General features: G+C 40.8%; 3 protein-coding genes and 1 non-coding gene across 4 annotated transcripts; 1 reads left to right on the top strand and 3 right to left on the bottom strand.

Moving 5' to 3' along the window:
• On the top strand, positions 1–72 carry TRNAA-UGC (transfer RNA alanine (anticodon UGC)). Its single transcript has one exon. It is a non-coding gene; the product is annotated as a tRNA-Ala (tRNA).
• A 1,416-nt stretch (positions 73–1,488) lies between these two features.
• On the bottom strand, positions 1,489–4,673 carry LOC140691914 (protocadherin beta-17-like). The gene is given in 2 exon segments (XM_072956383.1): positions 1,489–2,103; positions 2,106–4,673. Coding segments are annotated over 2 exon segments (2,400 nt in total). The 5' UTR covers positions 4,405–4,673; the 3' UTR covers positions 1,489–2,002.
• A 1,487-nt stretch (positions 4,674–6,160) lies between these two features.
• Positions 6,161–9,625, bottom strand: PCDHB6 (protocadherin beta 6). Its single transcript, XM_031671028.2, has one exon. It carries the CDS (start codon positions 9,447–9,449, stop codon positions 7,026–7,028), a length of 2,424 nt encoding a protein of 807 aa, XP_031526888.2. The 5' UTR covers positions 9,450–9,625; the 3' UTR covers positions 6,161–7,025.
• Positions 9,626–14,361: 4,736 nt separating this feature from the next.
• PCDHB5 (protocadherin beta 5) lies at positions 14,362–17,255 on the bottom strand. Its single transcript, XM_031672197.2, has one exon. It carries the CDS (start codon positions 17,050–17,052, stop codon positions 14,659–14,661), a length of 2,394 nt encoding a protein of 797 aa, XP_031528057.2. The 5' UTR covers positions 17,053–17,255; the 3' UTR covers positions 14,362–14,658.
• Positions 17,256–20,489: the final 3,234 nt, after the last annotated feature.

A 20,489-nucleotide genomic window follows, 5' to 3' on the forward strand; every position in this document is an offset into this window, starting at 1 on the left:
GTAGGTATAGCTCAGTGGTAGAGCACATGCTTTGCATGCATGAGGTCCTGGGTTCAGTCCCTAGTACCTTCATAAGAAAACACACACACACACAATTTTCATATGTTCAAGTTCTCAATAAATTTATCACCAAACACTTAAGGAACTTAGGGGAGTAAACCAATAAAGAGGAAGACATAAAATGCAGAAAATGAAATCAAACACGGAGAAAGAGAAAAGAAATTCCCAGCATAAAGAGTATATAGCAAGTCCCAAACTGCCAGCTGTGGAGTAGATCTAAAGAGCAAATACTGTACAACTGAGCAGGAGTCTGGGTGGCTCCAGGATGGCTCCCAGAAAAAATAGTGGAACTGAGAGAGTTTTTCTAAATGGGTTTAATAATACAATGAGGAGCTTTAGACTTTAGATAATATGGGGATAACTTAAAAATACGTACATAGAACAGTAAGTAAAGTGGAAAATGAGGCAATTATTAAGAGTAAAGGAAAGAAACAACTTGAAGTTGAGGTCTAAGTGATATTCACAATGCTCATAATTATTTCAATACTGAACAGAATTATGATACTGGTATGAGAGAGAATGGGGTAGAAGAAATGTGCAAGTTTGTGTGTGTGTGTGTGTGTGACCCTTAGAAGTAAATGGATAATATCTAAAACTTAAATTTGAGAAAATGTATTTTATAAGCATATTGTTTAGAATTATGGAAGCAAATACCATAGAAAAAAATTAAAAGGTTCAAAAGTTACTTCTGAATAATCAGACTTGAATAAGCTTGAAAAAACTGTAGCATTGTATGACAAGTATTTAAAACATAAAATGTCTCAACAATTATGAAGACTATCCTTTTAAAATACATTGTAAGTGTTATAAACAATGATATGGTAACTATAACAAAAGTATAAAGTAAAGTGAGGAAAGGAGGGAAGAAGTGTAAGAATATTTATTCCCTCATTTTTAAGCAGGTAGTTAACTGATGCTAATATCTCAGTATTCATCATACTCTTGTTTATTAACCTTACAGGGATTATTTAAGTATCAGCAAATTCTATAGTTTCATATTATTTTGTTTTTATTATATTCAAGTAAAATCTGGTATTTTTAATCATAAAGATAGCCATTTAGTATAGATCCATTTTATAAAATTATTTCCATCTACCTATTATAAGCATCATAGAAATATTTTAGAATGATGTTGACTTACTGATAGTTATCTCTTAGTGGGAGAATCATATTGATTTGCTTTCATTTTTGTTCTTACTGAATATGTTTGAATCCTGCATTATTTTTTTAAATTTTTAATTAAATTAATTAATATACATTATTTTTAAAAAATGAGAATCATTATTTGCATACCAGAAACCATTTATTGTGAAAAGGAAATCATAACTTTACCAACATTTTTTGTTTAACTGGGATTAAATGCTTTAAAATTATAGTAGATGGTCTACTTAAGTGATAACAATTTTGAAAGAAAATACTAAGAAAACATCCAGATAAAATATTAGTTCATTTGAGGAAAGACAGCGGTGTTTTTGAAACAAAACTACAGAAGTCCAACAATTTAAAGGGGCACAGAATTTTTTGCATAAGTGAAAATTATTTTTAAAACTAAAAGCCATCATTTACAATAGTTAAGACATGGTGATGATAATCGTAAAACAGTTCTAATAATAACAAGATATCAACGAACAAGCTTCAAATATCAGGAACCTCACAGCATTTATGACTTCCAAAAATCTGACCTCACAAAACCTGAGAAACGCCATTTGCTAAATGTCTCATCTTACATGCAAAATGTGAAGGGCTTTTTTTTTTTCAAAAAGAAGCAACAATAAAGCACCTAGAGATTTGTAAAGTACTTCAAATACTTTAGGTTAAAATAACTATAAATATGAAAATACTTACAGATGTATGAGTATGTAAGCTGTTTATGTGACTAAAAGGGTTGGAAATGAATACATTAGTGAATATTACCATTTATCACTTGTTTCAGGTGAGATTCCTAATTGAACTCAAAATGATTTCCAAAGTTAGAGTTTTCCTCGGAGTCTGTACCAGTCCCTTCACTCAGGAAGCTGGGGACAACAGGTTTGAGAAACTTTATTCGCTCGTCCCAGTACCTCCGCTCAGACACACCTGGTACTGGTAGCTGTGGGACAGGGTCCCGGTGCCGCTGACGTCCACCAGGTGGCCCGGGAAGGGGCCCTCGGGCACCGAGCAGCGACCCGCCCGCGCCGCCCCGCCCCGCCCGCACAGCCGCACCGCCACGAACACCAGCACCGAGAAGAGGAAGAGCGACGACACGGACGCCAAGGCCACCACCAGGTAGACGGTGAGCGCGTCGGCCGGCGCCGCGGCCGCCGCCTCCGCTTCCGCTTCCGGGGGCGGCAGGTGGGGCTGCGAGAAGCCGTCCACCAGCAGCACGTGCAGCGTGACGCTGGCCGACAGCGGCGGCTGGCCGTTGTCCTTGACCAGCACCAGCAGCCTGTGCCTGGCCGCGTCGCGCTCGCTCAGCGGCCTGGCCGTGCGCACCTCGCCGTTGTGCGCCCACACGCCGAACAGCCCGGGCTCCGTGGCCTTGAGCAGCTGGTACGACAGCCAGGCGTTCTGGCCCGCGTCGCCGTCCACCGCCACCACCTTGGTCACCAGGTAGCCCGGCTCGGCCGCCCTGGGCAGCAGCTCGGTGCAGGGCGCCGAGGTGTTCTGCAGCGGGTACAGCACGAAGGGCGCGTTGTCGTTGTCGTCCTCCACGAGCACGCGCACCAGCGCCTGGCTGCTCAGCGGCGGCGAGCCGCGGTCGGCGGCGCCCACGCGGAACTCGAAGGCGCGCAGGGCCTCGTAGTCCAGGGACCGCAGGGCGAACAGGTGGCCGTTGTCGGCGTTGATGGACACGAGGGAGGCCAGGGGCACGTGCGGGTCGGCGGGCGGCAGCAGCGAGTAGGTGACCTGGGCGTTGGCGCCTGCGTCTGTGTCTGTGGCGCTGACGGTGCCGATGTGCAGGGCGGGGCTGTTGTTCTCGCGGACCCGCAGGGTGTAGGAGGCCTGGGTGAAGGCGGGGGCGTTGTCGTTGACGTCGGACACTAGTACCGTTATGTTGTGCTGGGTTTTCAGTCTGGGAGTCCCCATGTCAGTGACGGTGATTGTAATGTTGTACTGTGCTTTGCTCTCTCTGTCCAGAGGTCCTTCTGTTACCAAAGTGTAGAAATTTTCTACAGTAAGTTTCAGAAGGAAGGGGAGATGTTCTTGGATGGAGCACATCATTTTGCCATTGTCCCCAGCATCTGGATCTGAAATTCCGAAAATAGCTACCACAGTGTCAGGGGTGTTTTCTGGGATATCACTGATGAGTAATGACACGGTCAATTCAGGGGCGTTGTCGTTTACATCCGTCACTTCTATAGCTACGGTGCATTTTCCTGAAAGACCGCCACCATCTGAGGCTTCAATTTCCATATGGTAAGATCGAATTTCCTCAAAATCCAACTGTTTTTTTAATCGAATATCCCCCGTAACTGTATTTAGTTCAAAGGCCTGAATGACTTGATTTGAGGATTGGAAAAATGAGTAGGAGAGCTCTCCGTAGGTCCCAGCATCCAAATCTCTAGCAGAGACAGTGATGACCAGGGAGCCTATAAGGCTGTTCTCTGGGACCTGCACCTCATAGAGCTGCCGAGCAAATTCAGGAGCATTGTCATTTATGTCCAGGACCAGGATGAGAACCTGGGAAGTCCCAGTCTTGGGCGGTGACCCACCATCCAGCGCCGTGAGGGTTAACCTGAGCTCTGGCTGCTCCTCACGGTCCAGTTCTTTGTCCAGCACCAGCTCTGGGTATTTCCTGCTATCGCTATGATTTCGAGTGAAAAGGTGGAAATGGAAGTTGGTGCTAATTGTGTAGTTCTGAACTGTGTTACTTCCCACATCTAAATCTTGAGCTATTTTCAAAGGAAATGCAGTCCCTGGCTGGCTGCTTTCTGAGATTTTCAGGACGATTTCATTTTCCAAGAATTCTGGGGCATGGTCATTTATGTCTTGGAGCTGTAATTCACCTTGAATAAACTGCACTGGGTTTTTCAGTAACACCTGGAAATGCACTATACAGGGATCTGTGTCACCGCACAACTCTTCCCGGTCCAATTTTTCTTTTAGGAACACGTTCCCACTCTTCTGCTCGAGCTCCAAATACTGTTTATTCCCTTTGGAAAGAATCCGGGCGCCCCGCGCGGCCAGTTCCCCTAAGCCCAACCCGACATCTTTTGCTAGATTGGCCACAAATGAGCCGCTGTCCCTCTCTTCTAGAACGGAATATTTAATGATCACACCACCCACATCCCACAATAGTAATAGAATAATAATGGTGGTCACTTGCCTTTTCTGTGTCGCTTTGGGTACTGGCATCCCCATCATTCGTCCAAGTCCAAAAGATGCAGTGTTTAATCACAAAATAATTGCTTTGCAGCCAACTCCGCTATCTTGCTTTAATAATCTTGACTTAGTTCTTCTTAACCTTGACTGACAGGCGGATAGCTGCCTCTCTGAAACCTTCTACCCCTCGCAGTGTTATTTCCTTATGAGCTGCTAGAAACTGATCGGCTTTTGTGCAGTCTAGGAATCTGCAGACTTTTTCACTCTCTTAGCCTGCAGCGCCACCAAGCGTTCTGCGTTACAACTTCGTGTAGTTTTCATTTCAAAGCATAATGTAATAGCTAAACTGTTTTGAACACCTTTTGGGTAATGCAGTGTAATAAACTTCTTTCCCCCTCACCTATGATGCAGTCTTGTTAAGGTAGCTTACAATAGTTGTGAGATCAAAGTAATACCTATTTATCTATATTCACCTTCCGTATAAATGTACAAGTTCAGTAGATAAAACTGGACTCAGGACAAATTTATTTATTTGCTTAATAAGTATGTCTCTGTGCAGGAATTTTTCTAGCTTCTCAGAATAAAACAGTAAATTAATCACAAATTCTTGTTCTCAGGAGCTTACATTCTATTACAAAAATACTGATTTGTTCTGTTGTATTAGAAAATGTTATAAATTTTTAAAATCCAGTTTCTACTCCCAAATTGCAGTGTGCCTGTAACTTCTGAGAAAATGTGATTTCTTTTCAGTCTCTGGGATACATAACCTTTGGGAAGTTTTTTTCCTTCATAAATTCATTGTGTGCATAGTCCAGTAAAGTTGAGAGGAAATGGCCATTTGTTTTATTAAATATCAGTAAGTTCTGAATTCAGGTAATGTCTTGCTGCTAACACGAAGAAGGCAATAAAGTCAATGAAGTCAAAGATACACTTTCTAGGGAAGGATTTTGACCTGTCAGCATCGGACAGAGCCTATCCCAGTATACACCCTGTAGGACTATGCATATAGAGTTATTGAAAAAATCCACTGCACCAACTAAAGCCATGTGTTTGCAGTAAGAATAGCAGGAAGAAGCAGTTCCCCCAAAGAAGAATAGAGGAGGAGAGAGTAAATATCTGGGAATACAAAACAGAAAGTGTTCCCTACACTCATTGAACTAATTGGTAATCATCCATGAAAAAAGAACCATGACAGTTCACTTGTTTGGACATGAAACACGGCTAAATATAATTTAGTTAAGCCCAGTTCCATTTACATTCAGGATAAAAAAATTCACTCAATTGTCACTCCAGTATACATTGCCTGACTTTAATGGGAACTTGAAAAGAGAAATTTTTGTAAAATACTACAAATATAACCAACACAAATAAGACCAAATATGGGTTAAATTGTGAAAGTAAATTATTTTGTGGTTAATAAAGATAAATGGTGCATACGCAGCACTGGAAGGGAAAACATGACATTATCCAGTAACCTGCTACTAGTAACTTACTTAAGTCTTGGTAGGTATCACACATATAGAAGCTTGAGAAACTATACTGGAAAATGTAACTTGGATTTTAGTAAAAATATCTTTCAACTTTCAAATTATTAGACAAAGACAAGGAGATAAAAATGTACCCTCAAGCACTTTATATTCTGTAATAGCTTAGAGTGAATGAGAGTTTTATGTTTAGAAGGAAGTAAAGAGTAATATTTAATACTTTCACTTATTGGCAAGGATAGTATATTGTAGAGAGAATATTAGCATTACTTATTCCTTAAAAGTTATTTTTAAATTCACTATTGGAATATTAATAACATTTAGCAAATATTTATTGAGCATTTATAATTGACTTGCTGTTGTTTCTAAAAGGCCATCATAATGAATGGACCTAGAGATGATCATACAAGTGAAGTAAGTTAAAGACAAATATATAATATCACTTGTATCTAAAGAAATGACACAAGTGAACTTATTTACAAGACAAAAACAGACTCACATACATAAAAAACAAACTTAAGGGAAAGGGGGGAGAGAGGGATAAATTAGGAATTTGGGATAAAAAGAAAACAACAGATCATCAAGGTCAAGCAGGTCAAGCTCACAAACTGTAATTTACTGTGTTAACACTTTCCTAAAGTCTATTCATAGAAAATATGGATTGACTATTATGGTATGCTGAAATACATATAAATATGAATGGCTATTTTAGCATTTAGCCATCTTTAGTGTTTATTTTTTAACACTGTACAAGTTATCTCAAAATGAAACTAATGATGGAAGATTAAATAATATCAAATACATTTTAAAGATTTTCCCTATATAGCAATAATTATAACTCACTCTTTAGAAATACAATGTTAAGGAATTTGGAATATAATTTTTGTAAAATTATTAATAGATTATTGAATTTCAGACTTTAAATTATGCAACTAAAATTTACTTTTTATTCAGATTTTCAAATATATTTGAGTAAGAATAATTTTTAACGCTACTAAGGATAATATAGTGAAAATACTGTGTATGTCCAATATCTGATTTTTTAAAAATTTCACCCTATGGAAGACAAGTAAGATATCAAGAAACGGACTGTCAATAATATGCATTAATAACATGTAGCTTTAAATTAAAAGAGATTTCCAAACTTATTAAGTAGTGCTTAATAGAATAATCTTATACTTAACTGAATAGGAAACTATTCCGAACGGTGGAGTTTTCTTCCATTTCTTTCCCAGTTGCCTGGGGACAGAAGTTGGGGAGAATCGGCTTCAGAAACTTGAACTCGCTCGTCCCAGTACCTCCCCTGAGACACACCTCGTACTGGTAGCTGTGGGACAGGGTCCCGGTGCCGCTGACGTCCACCAGGTGGCCCGGGAAGGGGCCCTCGGGCACCGAGCAGCGACCCGCCCGCGCCGCCCCGCCCCGCCCGCACAGCCGCACCGCCACGAACACCAGCACCGAGAAGAGGAAGAGCGACGACACGGACGCCAAGGCCACCACCAGGTAGACGGTGAGCGCGTCGGCCGGCGCCGCGGCCGCCGCCTCCGCTTCCGCTTCCGGGGGCGGCAGGTGGGGCTGCGAGAAGCCGTCCACCAGCAGCACGTGCAGCGTGACGCTGGCCGACAGCGGCGGCTGGCCGTTGTCCTTGACCAGCACCAGCAGCCTGTGCCTGGCCGCGTCGCGCTCGCTCAGCGGCCTGGCCGTGCGCACCTCGCCGTTGTGCGCCCACACGCCGAACAGCCCGGGCTCCGTGGCCTTGAGCAGCTGGTACGACAGCCAGGCGTTCTGGCCCGCGTCGCCGTCCACCGCCACCACCTTGGTCACCAGGTAGCCCGGCTCGGCCGCCCTGGGCAGCAGCTCGGTGCAGGGCGCCGAGGTGTTCTGCAGCGGGTACAGCACGAAGGGCGCGTTGTCGTTGTCGTCCTCCACGAGCACGCGCACCAGCGCCTGGCTGCTCAGCGGCGGCGAGCCGCGGTCGGCGGCGCCCACGCGGAACTCGAAGGCGCGCAGGGCCTCGTAGTCCAGGGACCGCAGGGCGAACAGGTGGCCGTTGTCGGCGTTGATGGACACGAGGGAGGCCAGGGGCACGTGCGGGTCGGCGGGCGGCAGCAGCGAGTAGGTGACCTGGGCGTTGGCGCCTGCGTCTGTGTCTGTGGCGCTGACGGTGCCGATGTGCAGCGCGGGGCTGTTGTTCTCGCGGACCCGCAGGGTGTAGGAGGCCTGGGTGAAGGCGGGGGCGTTGTCGTTGACGTCGGACACCAGCACCGTTATGTTGTGCTGAGTTTTCAGTCTGGGAGTCCCCATGTCTGTGACAGTGATGGTGATGTTGTATTCGGCTCTGCTCTCTCTGTCCAGCGCTCCTTTTGTTACCAAGGTGTAGAAATTCTCAACGGACGGTCTTAGAAGAAAGGGGAGATTGTCGTCTATAGAACAGATAACCTGTTGGTTATGTCCAGAATCTGCGTCTGATACGCTGAAAACTGCTACTATGATCTCTGGCAGGTTTTCAGGGATGGGGCTGATTAGTGAGGACACAGTCACTTCTGGAGCGTTGTCATTCACATCTAGGACCTTGATGACTAAGGAACATTTTCCTGATAGTCCCCCACCATCTGTCGCCTCAACATCCACATGATATGACTGAATTTCCTCAAAATCTAGTGTCTTTCTCAGTCGAATTTCTCCTGTATTTGGGTTTATTTCGAAGGGTTGGTTAACGTCATCGACTTGAAATAGGGCATAAAATACCTCCCCAAAGGATCCTGAATCTAAATCTGTCGCTGAGAGGGTGATAACTAGAGAACCCAGGGTGCTATTTTCAGAGACTTGAGCCTCATAGAATTCCTGAGCAAACTCGGGAGCGTTATCATTGATGTCCAAGACCAGGATATGAATCTCTGTGGTCCCAGACCGGGGCGGAGACCCGCCATCCAGCGCCGTGAGGGTTAGCCGGAGCTCAGGCTGCTCCTCGCGATCCAACGCTTTGTCCAGCACCATCTCCGGGGACTTCCTGCCGTCTTTGCGGTTTCGAGTGAGAACGTGAAAGTGAGGATTAGAGCTGATTATGTAGCTTTGAAGGCTATTGCTACCAGCGTCTAAATCCTGTGCCATTTTCAAGGGAAATATCTTTCCTGGTGTAGTAATTTCTGATATTTTAAGTAACATTTCTCTGGCGGGGAACTCTGGGGCGTGGTCATTTATATCTCTAATCTCTAAGGCAGCCTGAAAAAACTGCAAGGGATTTTCCAGTAACACTTGGAAAGGTAGCACGCAGGGCTCAGTGGAGCCGCACAGCTCCTCCCGATCCAGCTTCTCATTTAGCAGTAAATCATAGGTCAGTGGGTCAAACTGCAAATACTGTCTATTCCCCTTAAAAACAACTCGGGCACCCCGGACAGCCAGCTCTCCCATTCTGAGTCCCAGGTCCTTTGTCAGGTTGGCCACAAATGTGCCACTTTCAGTCTCCTCCAGTACAGAATACTGAATCGATTCTGAACCTGCCTCCCATAAAAGCATCAAAATGATGAAAATCATCACTTGCCTTTTCTTATGATGTATTTTTGTTTGTTCCATCTCCTTTGTTATGTCTCGTTCCACCTCCATTGTTATGTCTCGTTCCTGGGGAGTAATCCGTCTCCAATCCCAATCACCAGGTGCACAGTTCACCTTCCAAATTGCCTTCTGTAGAATATCAATTTTGTTCTTATAACTTGTCTGGCAGCTACTGCCTTCCTGAGCACTTCTCTCTTAGCTCTAGCTGTAAGCGTGTTCTGTATTTTTTGTTGAGTTTCTCAGTGAAATGGAGTCCACACAGTCTGCGGGGCTTTTATTCACTCTCTTAGCCTGCACTGCCACCATGTGTTCAAATTAGTAACTTATTGAAGTGCAGCAGGTCAGTTCCACATTCCCAAATCTGAGATTTTTAAGACAAGTCAGTATCCCTCAAACTGTAGTGTGTGAACCACATACCTAAAGATTTACCTGGGAGTCTTGGGGGTTTTTTCAAAGTCAGTTCATGGGCTCCCCTTCAGATCTTGAATCAAATTTTCTGGCGGTGGGTGCTAACAAAAATGCACACTTCAGTCTTTTCCCTTGTGATTCTGATGCATACTAAGACATTTACGAATCATTCCCTCAGGTAATATAAACTTTCCTTAATCAACGTTTATTCATCAGCAGTGCAATTTATTTCTGAGGAACAACGTAATTTCTGAATCCAAGAAGTACACTGTTTAATTGTCCCATCAACAAACTATACAAAACAAAAATTGGTTAGCAAGACCAGTGTCAAACAATCACTTTGCTAAATTATGACAAATAAAATGGCATGAACAAAATACTTTATTTTATGATCACATCTGCACGGTAAAGGGAACAATTAGGCTATTAGGAAAATTGAGGCCAAGAAATATTTATGATAGAAGTAATCTAATCAAGTTAAATTATTTAAGAGGGACTAGGAGCAATTAAGTATCTGTCATAAGTAAGCATTTTAGGATTCTACTTCATTTTTGTATGGGTAGAATTGGTCATTTTTATTAGTCTCATTCATTCTATTGTAATTTTTTGGTCAAATTTTCCTTCTGTAATTATGCCATTTTCTTCTGACCTTCATCCTTTCTGATGAGACATCTACTCTCATTCAGATTGTTATCTTATGGGTAATGTGTCATTTATCTCTCATGGCTTTTAAGATTTCTTTCTTTCTCTTTAGTTTTCAGAAATTTGATGATGTCTTTCAGTGTCATTTTTTTTTTGGTGTAGTTTTGATTTGTTTGGCTTCTTGATTCTCTTGATCTGTATCTTTTGCCAAATTTGGGAAGTCGTCTCCTCTCCTTCTGGGATTCCAGTGACACAAATGTTAGACCGCTTGTTACTGTCCAACAGATCCCTGAGGCTTTGTTAATTTTTTACAGTCTGTTCAGATTGGATAGTTGCTATTGTGCTATCTTCTAGTTCACTAATACTTTGTTTCCCAGTTGTTGAGTTCATCCACTGAGTTTTTCATATCAATGATTGTACTTTTAATTTCTAAAATTTCCATTTGTATTTCTTTATATCTTCTGTTTGCTACAACTTTACATTTCTTTTCTGAGAATATTTTTCTTTGTTTCAAGCATGTTTATAATTGCTCATTGAAGCAATTTTTAAAATTCAATTTAAAAATCATTGTCAGATATTTCCAACATCTATTTCATCTTTGTGTTGGCATCTTTTAATTGTCTGTTTTATTCATTTTGATGTCTTTATAGTTCTTGGTATGACCCAGGTAGTACCTTCCAAGATATGCCTATATGCAAAAGATACTCTTGTCAAAGTGCATGAGGAGATATATTCAAGAATGCTTATAGCGGTATTGTTCATGGTAACAAAACTCTTGGAGCAACCCAAAAGTCGATCAACAATAAAATAAATTTAAAAGTAAAGGTGTATTTACATAATGGAAAACCATAAAGCAGTTTAAATGAATGAAGGGCATTAACATGGATGAATTCAATACCATAATGACCAAAAAAGTAAGCCCACAGATGATCCATACCACATGGATCCATTTATATAAATTTCAAAGACAGACAAAATTAAACTGTATTATTTAGGGATATATGCATATCTGTACAACTATAAAGAATAACAAATAAGTAATAAAAATTCAGGATAGCGGTTGATTTTAATGAGGATGGAGGCAAACAGGGATTTCCAAGGTTTTGGCATAGTTCTAATTCTTAAGCTAGGTGATGAATGTTTTATTATTTTTATTTCAGATTGCATGTATGCATTATATACACTTTTCGAAATGTTTAATAGATTTCACAATAGAAAAAAGTAAAAACAAAAAGCAATGTCTTTGGGGTCAGGCTGATTGGACTCAAATCCTGATTCCACCATTTACTAGCTAGGTGACCTTGGACAAATTACTTTAACTCTGTATGTCCACTTTGTTCATCTCTAAAACTGGGATACCAATTATTCCATTATTTTGAAGATTAAATGGAATATGTGTAAAGAATTTAGGAAACAGCCAAGTGCATAGAAAGTGTGAAAAAATAATAATACATTACATGCAACATGTAAGTTTAATAATTATTGTTTCCCTTCCAGGCCTCCCTTGAAAAACATGAGGGCCCATTTCTAAAAAAATAAAAGGAATTTTCTTGGAGAACACTAGGATATTTAGTGGAGATTTTGTAATACCAGCATAAAACCTTTTTATCCTGACACTTGCAGGGCCACATCCTGAGAAGAGTTCTCTGCCCATTCATCACAGTGCACCTTAGTTATATTTTATAAACCTGGCTCTGCACTGCCTCACATGGAGCACCCTGTCAGAATTTCCATTCAAGACAGAAACTTGAGTGCAGACCACCCTGTCACACAAAAGCAGAGAAGACTTAACAAGTCAGCAGCTGCCATACACTAGCTACTCAGTTTCTCTTTCTTACACATAAACAGATAATTGCTCACTGGATGTATGAAAAATACACACAGCAAAGAAACACAAAAGGGAAAATGGAACCTGCAGGAAACAGATAATTCAGAAAATAGTGAAATGTGAAATTCCTAAATACAATTATGGAAGAGACACAATCAGATAATAAGAAAACTCTTAGGGACTTAAATATGCCACTAAAATTAAAAATTCAATAAAAATACTCAAAGTGAGGGACTAACTTTAAGTGAGGATGGAGAGGAAAAAATCAAGTATGTAAACAAATATGTAAAATAAAGGAGAAATATAAGAGACATAGAGAAACAATTAAAAATGTTCAATATCCAGTAAGTACAAGTCTCAGAAAAAAAGCTAAACTTAGACATACAACTATTAAGGAAATAATATTAGACATGAAATAATTCTAGATATGAAAAGGCATGGATTGTTAGAGTGTAAGACATTGAATGACGTAAGCAATATATAAGACATCAGTGAAGTGGAAGAGAAAACTAAATGTGTTTTCAGGCATGCATATACACAAAGTTTATTTTTGTGCACCCTCTCTTAGGAACCACTTGAGGATATAGTGTAGTGAAGAGAGGGAATTTTTTAAAAAAGAAAGGAAGGAAGGAGACTTCCTTGAACCCTACCCCAAATCACCTAACATAAGCCCAAACCCTCTAACTTCTTGGTAGGACACGGTTACTGAGTTGACTCACGGTTCCCCGAGGTGTGCAGTCTCCCTTATTATAAGTGAGTAAACTCAGCTTTGTTCTGATAGAATATGTTCCTGCTGAATTTGGGTGCAGGGCATTCATAATTTATATGGTCATTAAAAGTAAACTTTTAATACTGCTTTTCAGATTCTAAAACAGATCTATAGATAAAACAAGGAATTCTTATGTATAGTTGTAGAGTAAAATATGTCATTAATCTTGACTATATAAAAGTAAAAGTCATTTTTCAGAGGTTTGAAAGTATAGGAGAGAAACCGGTAACAGGAAAAAGAATTTTTTAGTTTCTTTCATACAAGTTAGTGGAACAATAAATGGAGGTTACAGTTTGAGCAGAGAAGTACCAGAAAATAGTGAGATGTACCAGAAAATGTGTAAAGGATGGATGAGATAGTCTTTAGTGACAAAGAAGTAAATATGTTAAAAGCTAGAAAATAAAGGTTTAAAATTGTTTCTAAAGGGATAAAATGAAAAACAGATTAACACCAGATGTTGGCAAGAAAGTGGAGGAACTGATACATCCAGACACTGCTGATAGCAGTGTACACTGGTACAACCACTTTGGAAAACTATTTGGAAATATCTACTAAAAGTGGACATGCACTTAATAAAAGAGTAGCAATTCCACCCCTATGTATATACCCAAAAGAAATGCATATATAGTGCATACATTGTCAAAAGACATGTAGAAGAATTGTTCACAGCAGTATTATTCAAACAGCCAACCATTGCACCAACGCAAATATCCATCTACAGTATGATGGGAAATAAATTGTGAAATATTCATACAGTGGAATCCTATATAGCAATGAGAATGAAGAACTAAAAAGCAGTATCATGGGTAAATGCCATCAACATAAATTACTGAGTTCAAGGTGCCAGACAGAACAGTTCACACTCTCCTATTCCATTTATATGAATTCAAAACAGGCAGAACTAAACTATAGTATTGGAAGTTTGGTTATTTGTTATACTTGAGCTGGTTGTGATTTTAAGAGGTAATTTGTGTGGCACCTGGGATGTTAATAACGTTTCATTTCTTCAAAACGCTGATACCAAAAATGTTAACTTTCTGGAAATATATTGAGCTGAACACTAAGGATTCATTCACTTTCTGTATGTATAATTCAATAAAAATGTTTGTTTTAAAAAGTATTTGCCAGTACAGATGAGAGCTAGGAAAGAAGTGTAAATAGAAGATCGTTGGTTTTCATCAAGCTTTCTCACATATTTATTATCATATGCATGTATTCCTTTGAAAACAAAATAAAGAATATTATGTAAACATTTAAAATTTTTGCTATTGGCATCAAATAAACTTAGGCTGTGATGAAGCAAAATTAACAAAATATTGTTTTCTCTACATTCTATTTTATTAAGCCATCTCATTGCAACAAATACCAACAGAAGGAGCAAAAATTTCAGGAAAATCAACAGCATGCAAGGATTTGGAATGGCACTCTGAATAAATTCAGTGACAGTAGAATTCAGTTTTCCCAAAACTGGACAATATAAAGTTAAATGGACATTACAAAAGGGAAACCAAGGCTATAACTGAAGGTGGAATTTTTCTCCATGACGTTATCAAATTTTTTGTCTGGGGAAATTAGAGATAATTGACAAAATCCATCGCATCACGATCAGATCCCTAATTAAATCCAAAGCTATTCCGGAAGGTGGCGTTTGCCTCTATTTCTTCACAAGCGCCCCGGGTAGGGTTGGGGAGAACAGGCTTCAAGAATTTAAACTCATTTAACCCGGAACCTCCAGTCAGACACACCTGGTACTGGTAGCTGTGGGACAGGGTCCCGGTGCCGCTGACGTCCACCAGGTGGCCCGGGAAGGGGCCCTCGGGCACCGAGCAGCGACCCGCCCGCGCCGCCCCGCCCCGCCCGCACAGCCGCACCGCCACGAACACCAGCACCGAGAAGAGGAAGAGCGACGACACGGACGCCAAGGCCACCACCAGGTAGACGGTGAGCGCGTCGGCCGGCGCCGCGGCCGCCGCCTCCGCTTCCGCTTCCGGGGGCGGCAGGTGGGGCTGCGAGAAGCCGTCCACCAGCAGCACGTGCAGCGTGACGCTGGCCGACAGCGGCGGCTGGCCGTTGTCCTTGACCAGCACCAGCAGCCTGTGCCTGGCCGCGTCGCGCTCGCTCAGCGGCCTGGCCGTGCGCACCTCGCCGTTGTGCGCCCACACGCCGAACAGCCCGGGCTCCGTGGCCTTGAGCAGCTGGTACGACAGCCAGGCGTTCTGGCCCGCGTCGCCGTCCACCGCCACCACCTTGGTCACCAGGTAGCCCGGCTCGGCCGCCCTGGGCAGCAGCTCGGTGCAGGGCGCCGAGGTGTTCTGCAGCGGGTACAGCACGAAGGGCGCGTTGTCGTTGTCGTCCTCCACGAGCACGCGCACCAGCGCCTGGCTGCTCAGCGGCGGCGAGCCGCGGTCGGCGGCGCCCACGCGGAACTCGAAGGCGCGCAGGGCCTCGTAGTCCAGGGACCGCAGGGCGAACAGGTGGCCGTTGTCGGCGTTGATGGACACGAGGGAGGCCAGGGGCACGTGCGGGTCGGCGGGCGGCAGCAGCGAGTAGGTGACCTGGGCGTTGGCGCCTGCGTCTGTGTCTGTGGCGCTGACGGTGCCGATGTGCAGCGCGGGGCTGTTGTTCTCGCGGACCCGCAGGGTGTAGGAGGCCTGGGTGAAGGCGGGGGCGTTGTCGTTGACGTCGGACACCAGCACCGTTATGCTGTGCTGGGTTTTCAGTCTGGGAGTCCCCATGTCTGTGACAGTGATGGTGATGTTGTATTCGGCTTTGCTCTCTCTGTCCAGTGGCCTCTCTGTTACTAGGGTGTAAAAGTTTTTGAATGTGGGTTTCAGGAGAAAAGGGAGATCATTCTGGATGGCGCAAACCATCCTTCCGTTGTCCCCAGAATCTGGATCAGAAACACTGAAAACAGCAACTACGGTTTCTGGGAAGTTTTCTGGGGTAGAGCTGGTGAGCGTCGACATGGTCAGTTCAGGGGCGTTGTCATTCACATCCATCACCTCTATAGCTACAGTGCATTTTCCTGAAAGGCCCCCGCCGTCTGTGGCTGCAATCTCCACGTTATAATATCGAGTTACCTCAAAATCCAATGCCCTCTTCAGACGAATTTCTCCTGTTACTTTGTCTATTACAAACGGCTGAGTAACTTCATCACCTTGGAATAGAGCATAGGCTACATTCCCATTCGTTCCTGCATCTAAATCTCTGGCTGAGACAACAACAACTAAAGAGTGTAGGGGGCTGTTTTCTGGGATCTGTACCTCATAGAGCGACTGTAAAAACTCAGGGGCGTTATCATTGATATCCACGACTTCAATACGAACTGTAGTGGTCCCAGACCTGGGCGGAGCCCCACCATCCAGCGCTGTGAGGGTTAACCTGAGCTCGGGCTGCTCCTCCCTATCTAGCGCTTTTTCTAGCACCAGCTCTGGGTATTTTCTACCATCTCCGCGATTATGAGTGACAACATGAAAATGGGAGTTGGTGCTGATTGTGTAGTTCTGAATAGTGTTGCTACCTATGTCAAAATCCTGAGCTGTTTTCAAAGAAAATACAGTACCTCTGTGAACGTTTTCTGGGATTTTTAGGAGCATTTCCCTTTCTAGGAACTCTGGGGAATGGTCGTTTATATCTGTGAGCTGCAGCTCAGCTTGAAAAAATTGCACCGGGTTTTCCAGTAATAGCTGGAAGTGCAGTATACAGGTATCTGTCGCCCCACACAGCCCCTCCCGGTCTAGTTTTTCATATAGAAGCAAATTCCCGGTCGTTTTATCCAACTGGAAGAGCTGTTTGTTTCCTTTGTAATGGATTCGTGCACCCCGAGCGGCCAGTTCCCCCACCCTGAGCCCCAGGTCTCTTGACAAGTTGGCCACAAAGGACCCACTTTCTGTTTCTTCTGGCATGGAATACCTAATTGCTTCAGAGCCAGCCTCCCACAAAAGCAACAAAACAGCAAGAAAGATAACTTGCCTTTTCTGTAGCGTTTTTGATGGCGCAGTCTCCATTGTTCAGACCCGGTTCAAGAAGGTGCAGTCTCTTTAACTCGGTATACCATCAACCCAGATGATTTCGTTAAATAAACTCGAATTAGATCTTTCTGACTGACTTGCACTAGAATGATGCCCTCATCTGAAGATCTCTGCCCCTAGATCTTACCTAAAATGCTTCTTTCTTTTAAGAAGCATTCAGAGTGCTGATTCCCAGCTTAGAGGCGTCTCATGGCATTCAAAGCCCTTCATTCATACTCCTAGCCTGCAGCGCCACCAGGCGTTCTTATTTACTATCGCATATAGTATTTCCATTTCATTCCAAGTTAAAACTCTGGTGTATATCAGTATCCTTTTAAGTCACAGAAGTGTTCCCAATTGTACCTCCAGTTTCTAGTTATTGGAAGTTCTAAATAAACATCTTCTAAATTAACTTCCACTGAAAGAATACTTTTTAGAGCAAACTAAAATGTATTTAGTATTCATCATAAAATATCTTTTGAGTACTCGAAACTTTCTCTTGTAGGATTCTTACTTGATTATATACAAGAAATAAGTAATAATGGATGTTTACAAAAGTTTCCAATATTACAAAATTATTTTTATCTTTAAATATAACATATCAGAAAAGGGCACAAATCATGATGTGCAACTCAGTAAATTTTCAGGAAGTGAACACACTCATAAGCACAACCTAAATTAGAACTAAAATGTCACCATAACCCTAGAAGCCCCCCGCTGTCATTGCTCAGTAATGTCCCCCTTAAAGGTAAGCATCTATTATCATAGGGCTTTTTTGCAGGGGTAGGGGTGTCTTGTTTTGAACTTTCATACAAATGGAGTTATGGAGTGTTTCTGTTAGGTTTGTCTTCTTTCACGTCAACATTACTTTGTAAAATTCATCTATTACATATTGTTCTAATTTATTTTATTCTAACTGCTTTATGTTACTCTAGTATATGATTATACTACCATTTACGTTTTTTTTTATTCTCCAGTTGATGGACATTGGGGTTTTTTAGTTTGGGGATATTTTGAGTAGTGCTACTATGAACATTCTTGTATATGTCTTTTGGTGTCTGTGTGTGCATTCATGTTTAATATATTCCTAGGAGTTAGACTGCTGTGTGTCAAGAAGTGCACATATACTTAGCTTTAAGAGATATTGCAAAAGAGTTCTCAAATGTGGTTTTACCAAAACCAGCCAAGAGTAAGAGTTCCAGTTGCTCCATATCCTTGTCAACATTTGATACTGTCTTAATTTTAACCACTCTGATGAGTGTGTGATGATGATATATTTTAATTACTCCTGATGATTAATTAAATTGAGTACATTTCTCACATGGTTGTTTTTATTAGGGTACATTCTTGTGGAGTGCATAAGTCTTTGTCAATTTTTCTATTTTTTTCTTATTGATCTTTAGAAGTTCCTTGTATATTCTGGGTAGAAGTACTTTTTTCCGAAGTACATAATATAAATACTTTCATTTCATGGCTTGCACTTTAACTCTCTTATGCTATCTTTGAAGAATTAAACTTCTTAACTTTTAGTTTAATTTTTCAGTATTTTTCATTTATGGTTTGAATTTATTGTGTTCTCTTTAAATCTTTGCATATACCAAAGTCATAAAAAATACTGTCTGGTGCTTTTGAAAAATTACTTTACTTTTCACATTTAGAGCTATACCCCTCCTGAAATCACTTCTTTCATATTAAAGAGGTTAAGGTCAAGTTATTTTTCATATAAATATCCAAATGACTGCACCATCTGTTGAAAAGAAGCTCCATTCCCCATTGTTTCTAAAATGTCATTTTTTCATAAATCAGGTGACCATAGTTCTGTTCAAGACTATTTTTTCCCATTTTTCTCTGGTTATCCTACAATACCATATTATCTTAATTATTATACTTCATAATAGGCTTTATTATCTGACTGGTAAGTCTTCCAAGTTTTATTATTTTTCTTTAAGATTGCTTTGGTTACTATTGTCCCTTTGTATTTCCATGTAAACTTTAGATTCAGCTTGTCATCTTTCATAAAGAAATTTGCTTAAGTTTTGTTTAGGATTTTATTGCATCTATAGATTGGGGAGAATTGACATATTCCCAACATTGAGTCTTCCAACTATTGAACATTGTATCTCCCTCTGTTTACTCAGATATTTAACTTTTCACAATAATATTTTATATTTTTGAGTGTAGAAGTCTTATGCATATTTGTTAGATTTGTTTCTAGATATTTGATTTTTTGAAACAATTGTAAGTGATACTTGACATTTTTAGTTTTTGGGGTTTTGTTGTTTTATAGAAATACAGTTATTTGTATGCTGACCTTATATCCAGTGGCATTACTAACTTCATTTATTAATCCTCATAGATAGTCTGTAGGTTCTTTATGACTTTCATGTAAGCAGTCATGTCATGTTTTTAAAAAGATATTCTTGTTTTTTCTCTTCCAACTGTACCTTTTATTTTTTCTTTGCTATATTCCACTGGATAGAACCTACAGTAAAATACTGAAGTGAAATAGTAAAGGCAGGCATTCTTGTCTCATTTTTCATCAGTAAGGGAAAGTTTTAGATTACTTACCATTAAGGATAATGTTTACTGTAGGTTTTGGAATACATTCTGAAAGTTCCCTTCTATTTTCAGTTTGCTAACAATTTTGCCATAAATGTGTGCTGAATTTTATCAAGTGGATTTTTTAATAACCATTGAGATAATCATATGATTTTTCTCCTTTTATCTGTTCATGTGATGAATTATATTGATTTGTTTTCAAATATTAAACTGCATTTGCATTCCTAACATAACACAATTTTCTCATAATTTATTATTCCCTTTTTATATGTTTCTGAATTTTATTTGCTGTATTTTTCCATCTATGTTTATAAAAGAGATCAGTGTCTGATTTTCCTTTCCTATAATGTCCTATTCAAGTTTGGATGTCATAATCCATTGAAGTTATTCTGGTACTCAAATGATTTGGAAAATATTTCTTGTTTTTCTGTCCTCCAAAAGAGTCTGTATAAATTGGTGTTTGTTATTCCATGGTTATTTAGCATAATTCACTAGTGTGAACTGGAGTGACAAAGTTTTTAATAACAAGTTTAATTTACTTAATAGATAGGACTAATCAAATTTTCTGTTTCTTATTTCAGTTTTAGTAAATTGTGTTTTAAAAGGTATTTTCCTTTTATATAAATTGTCAGATATATCAGCTTACAGTTGTTCATAATATCCCTTTTAATTTTTTAAATGTCTGTAAGACTGGTAGTGATGTCCCTTTTTCATTCCTGATATTTGTAATTGATGTTTTCTTTTTTATAAGAACCAACACAGAGCCAACTTTAAGTTTTGTTAATCTTCTCTGTTATATATTTATCAGCTTTGTATTTATTTATGTTTATATATATAATGTTATTTTCTCCCTTCTTTATTTTGATTTGTTTTCT

This window comes from Vicugna pacos, chromosome 3 (assembly GCF_048564905.1).
Source record: "Vicugna pacos chromosome 3, VicPac4, whole genome shotgun sequence".
Classification (NCBI taxonomy): domain Eukaryota; kingdom Metazoa; phylum Chordata; class Mammalia; order Artiodactyla; family Camelidae; genus Vicugna; species Vicugna pacos.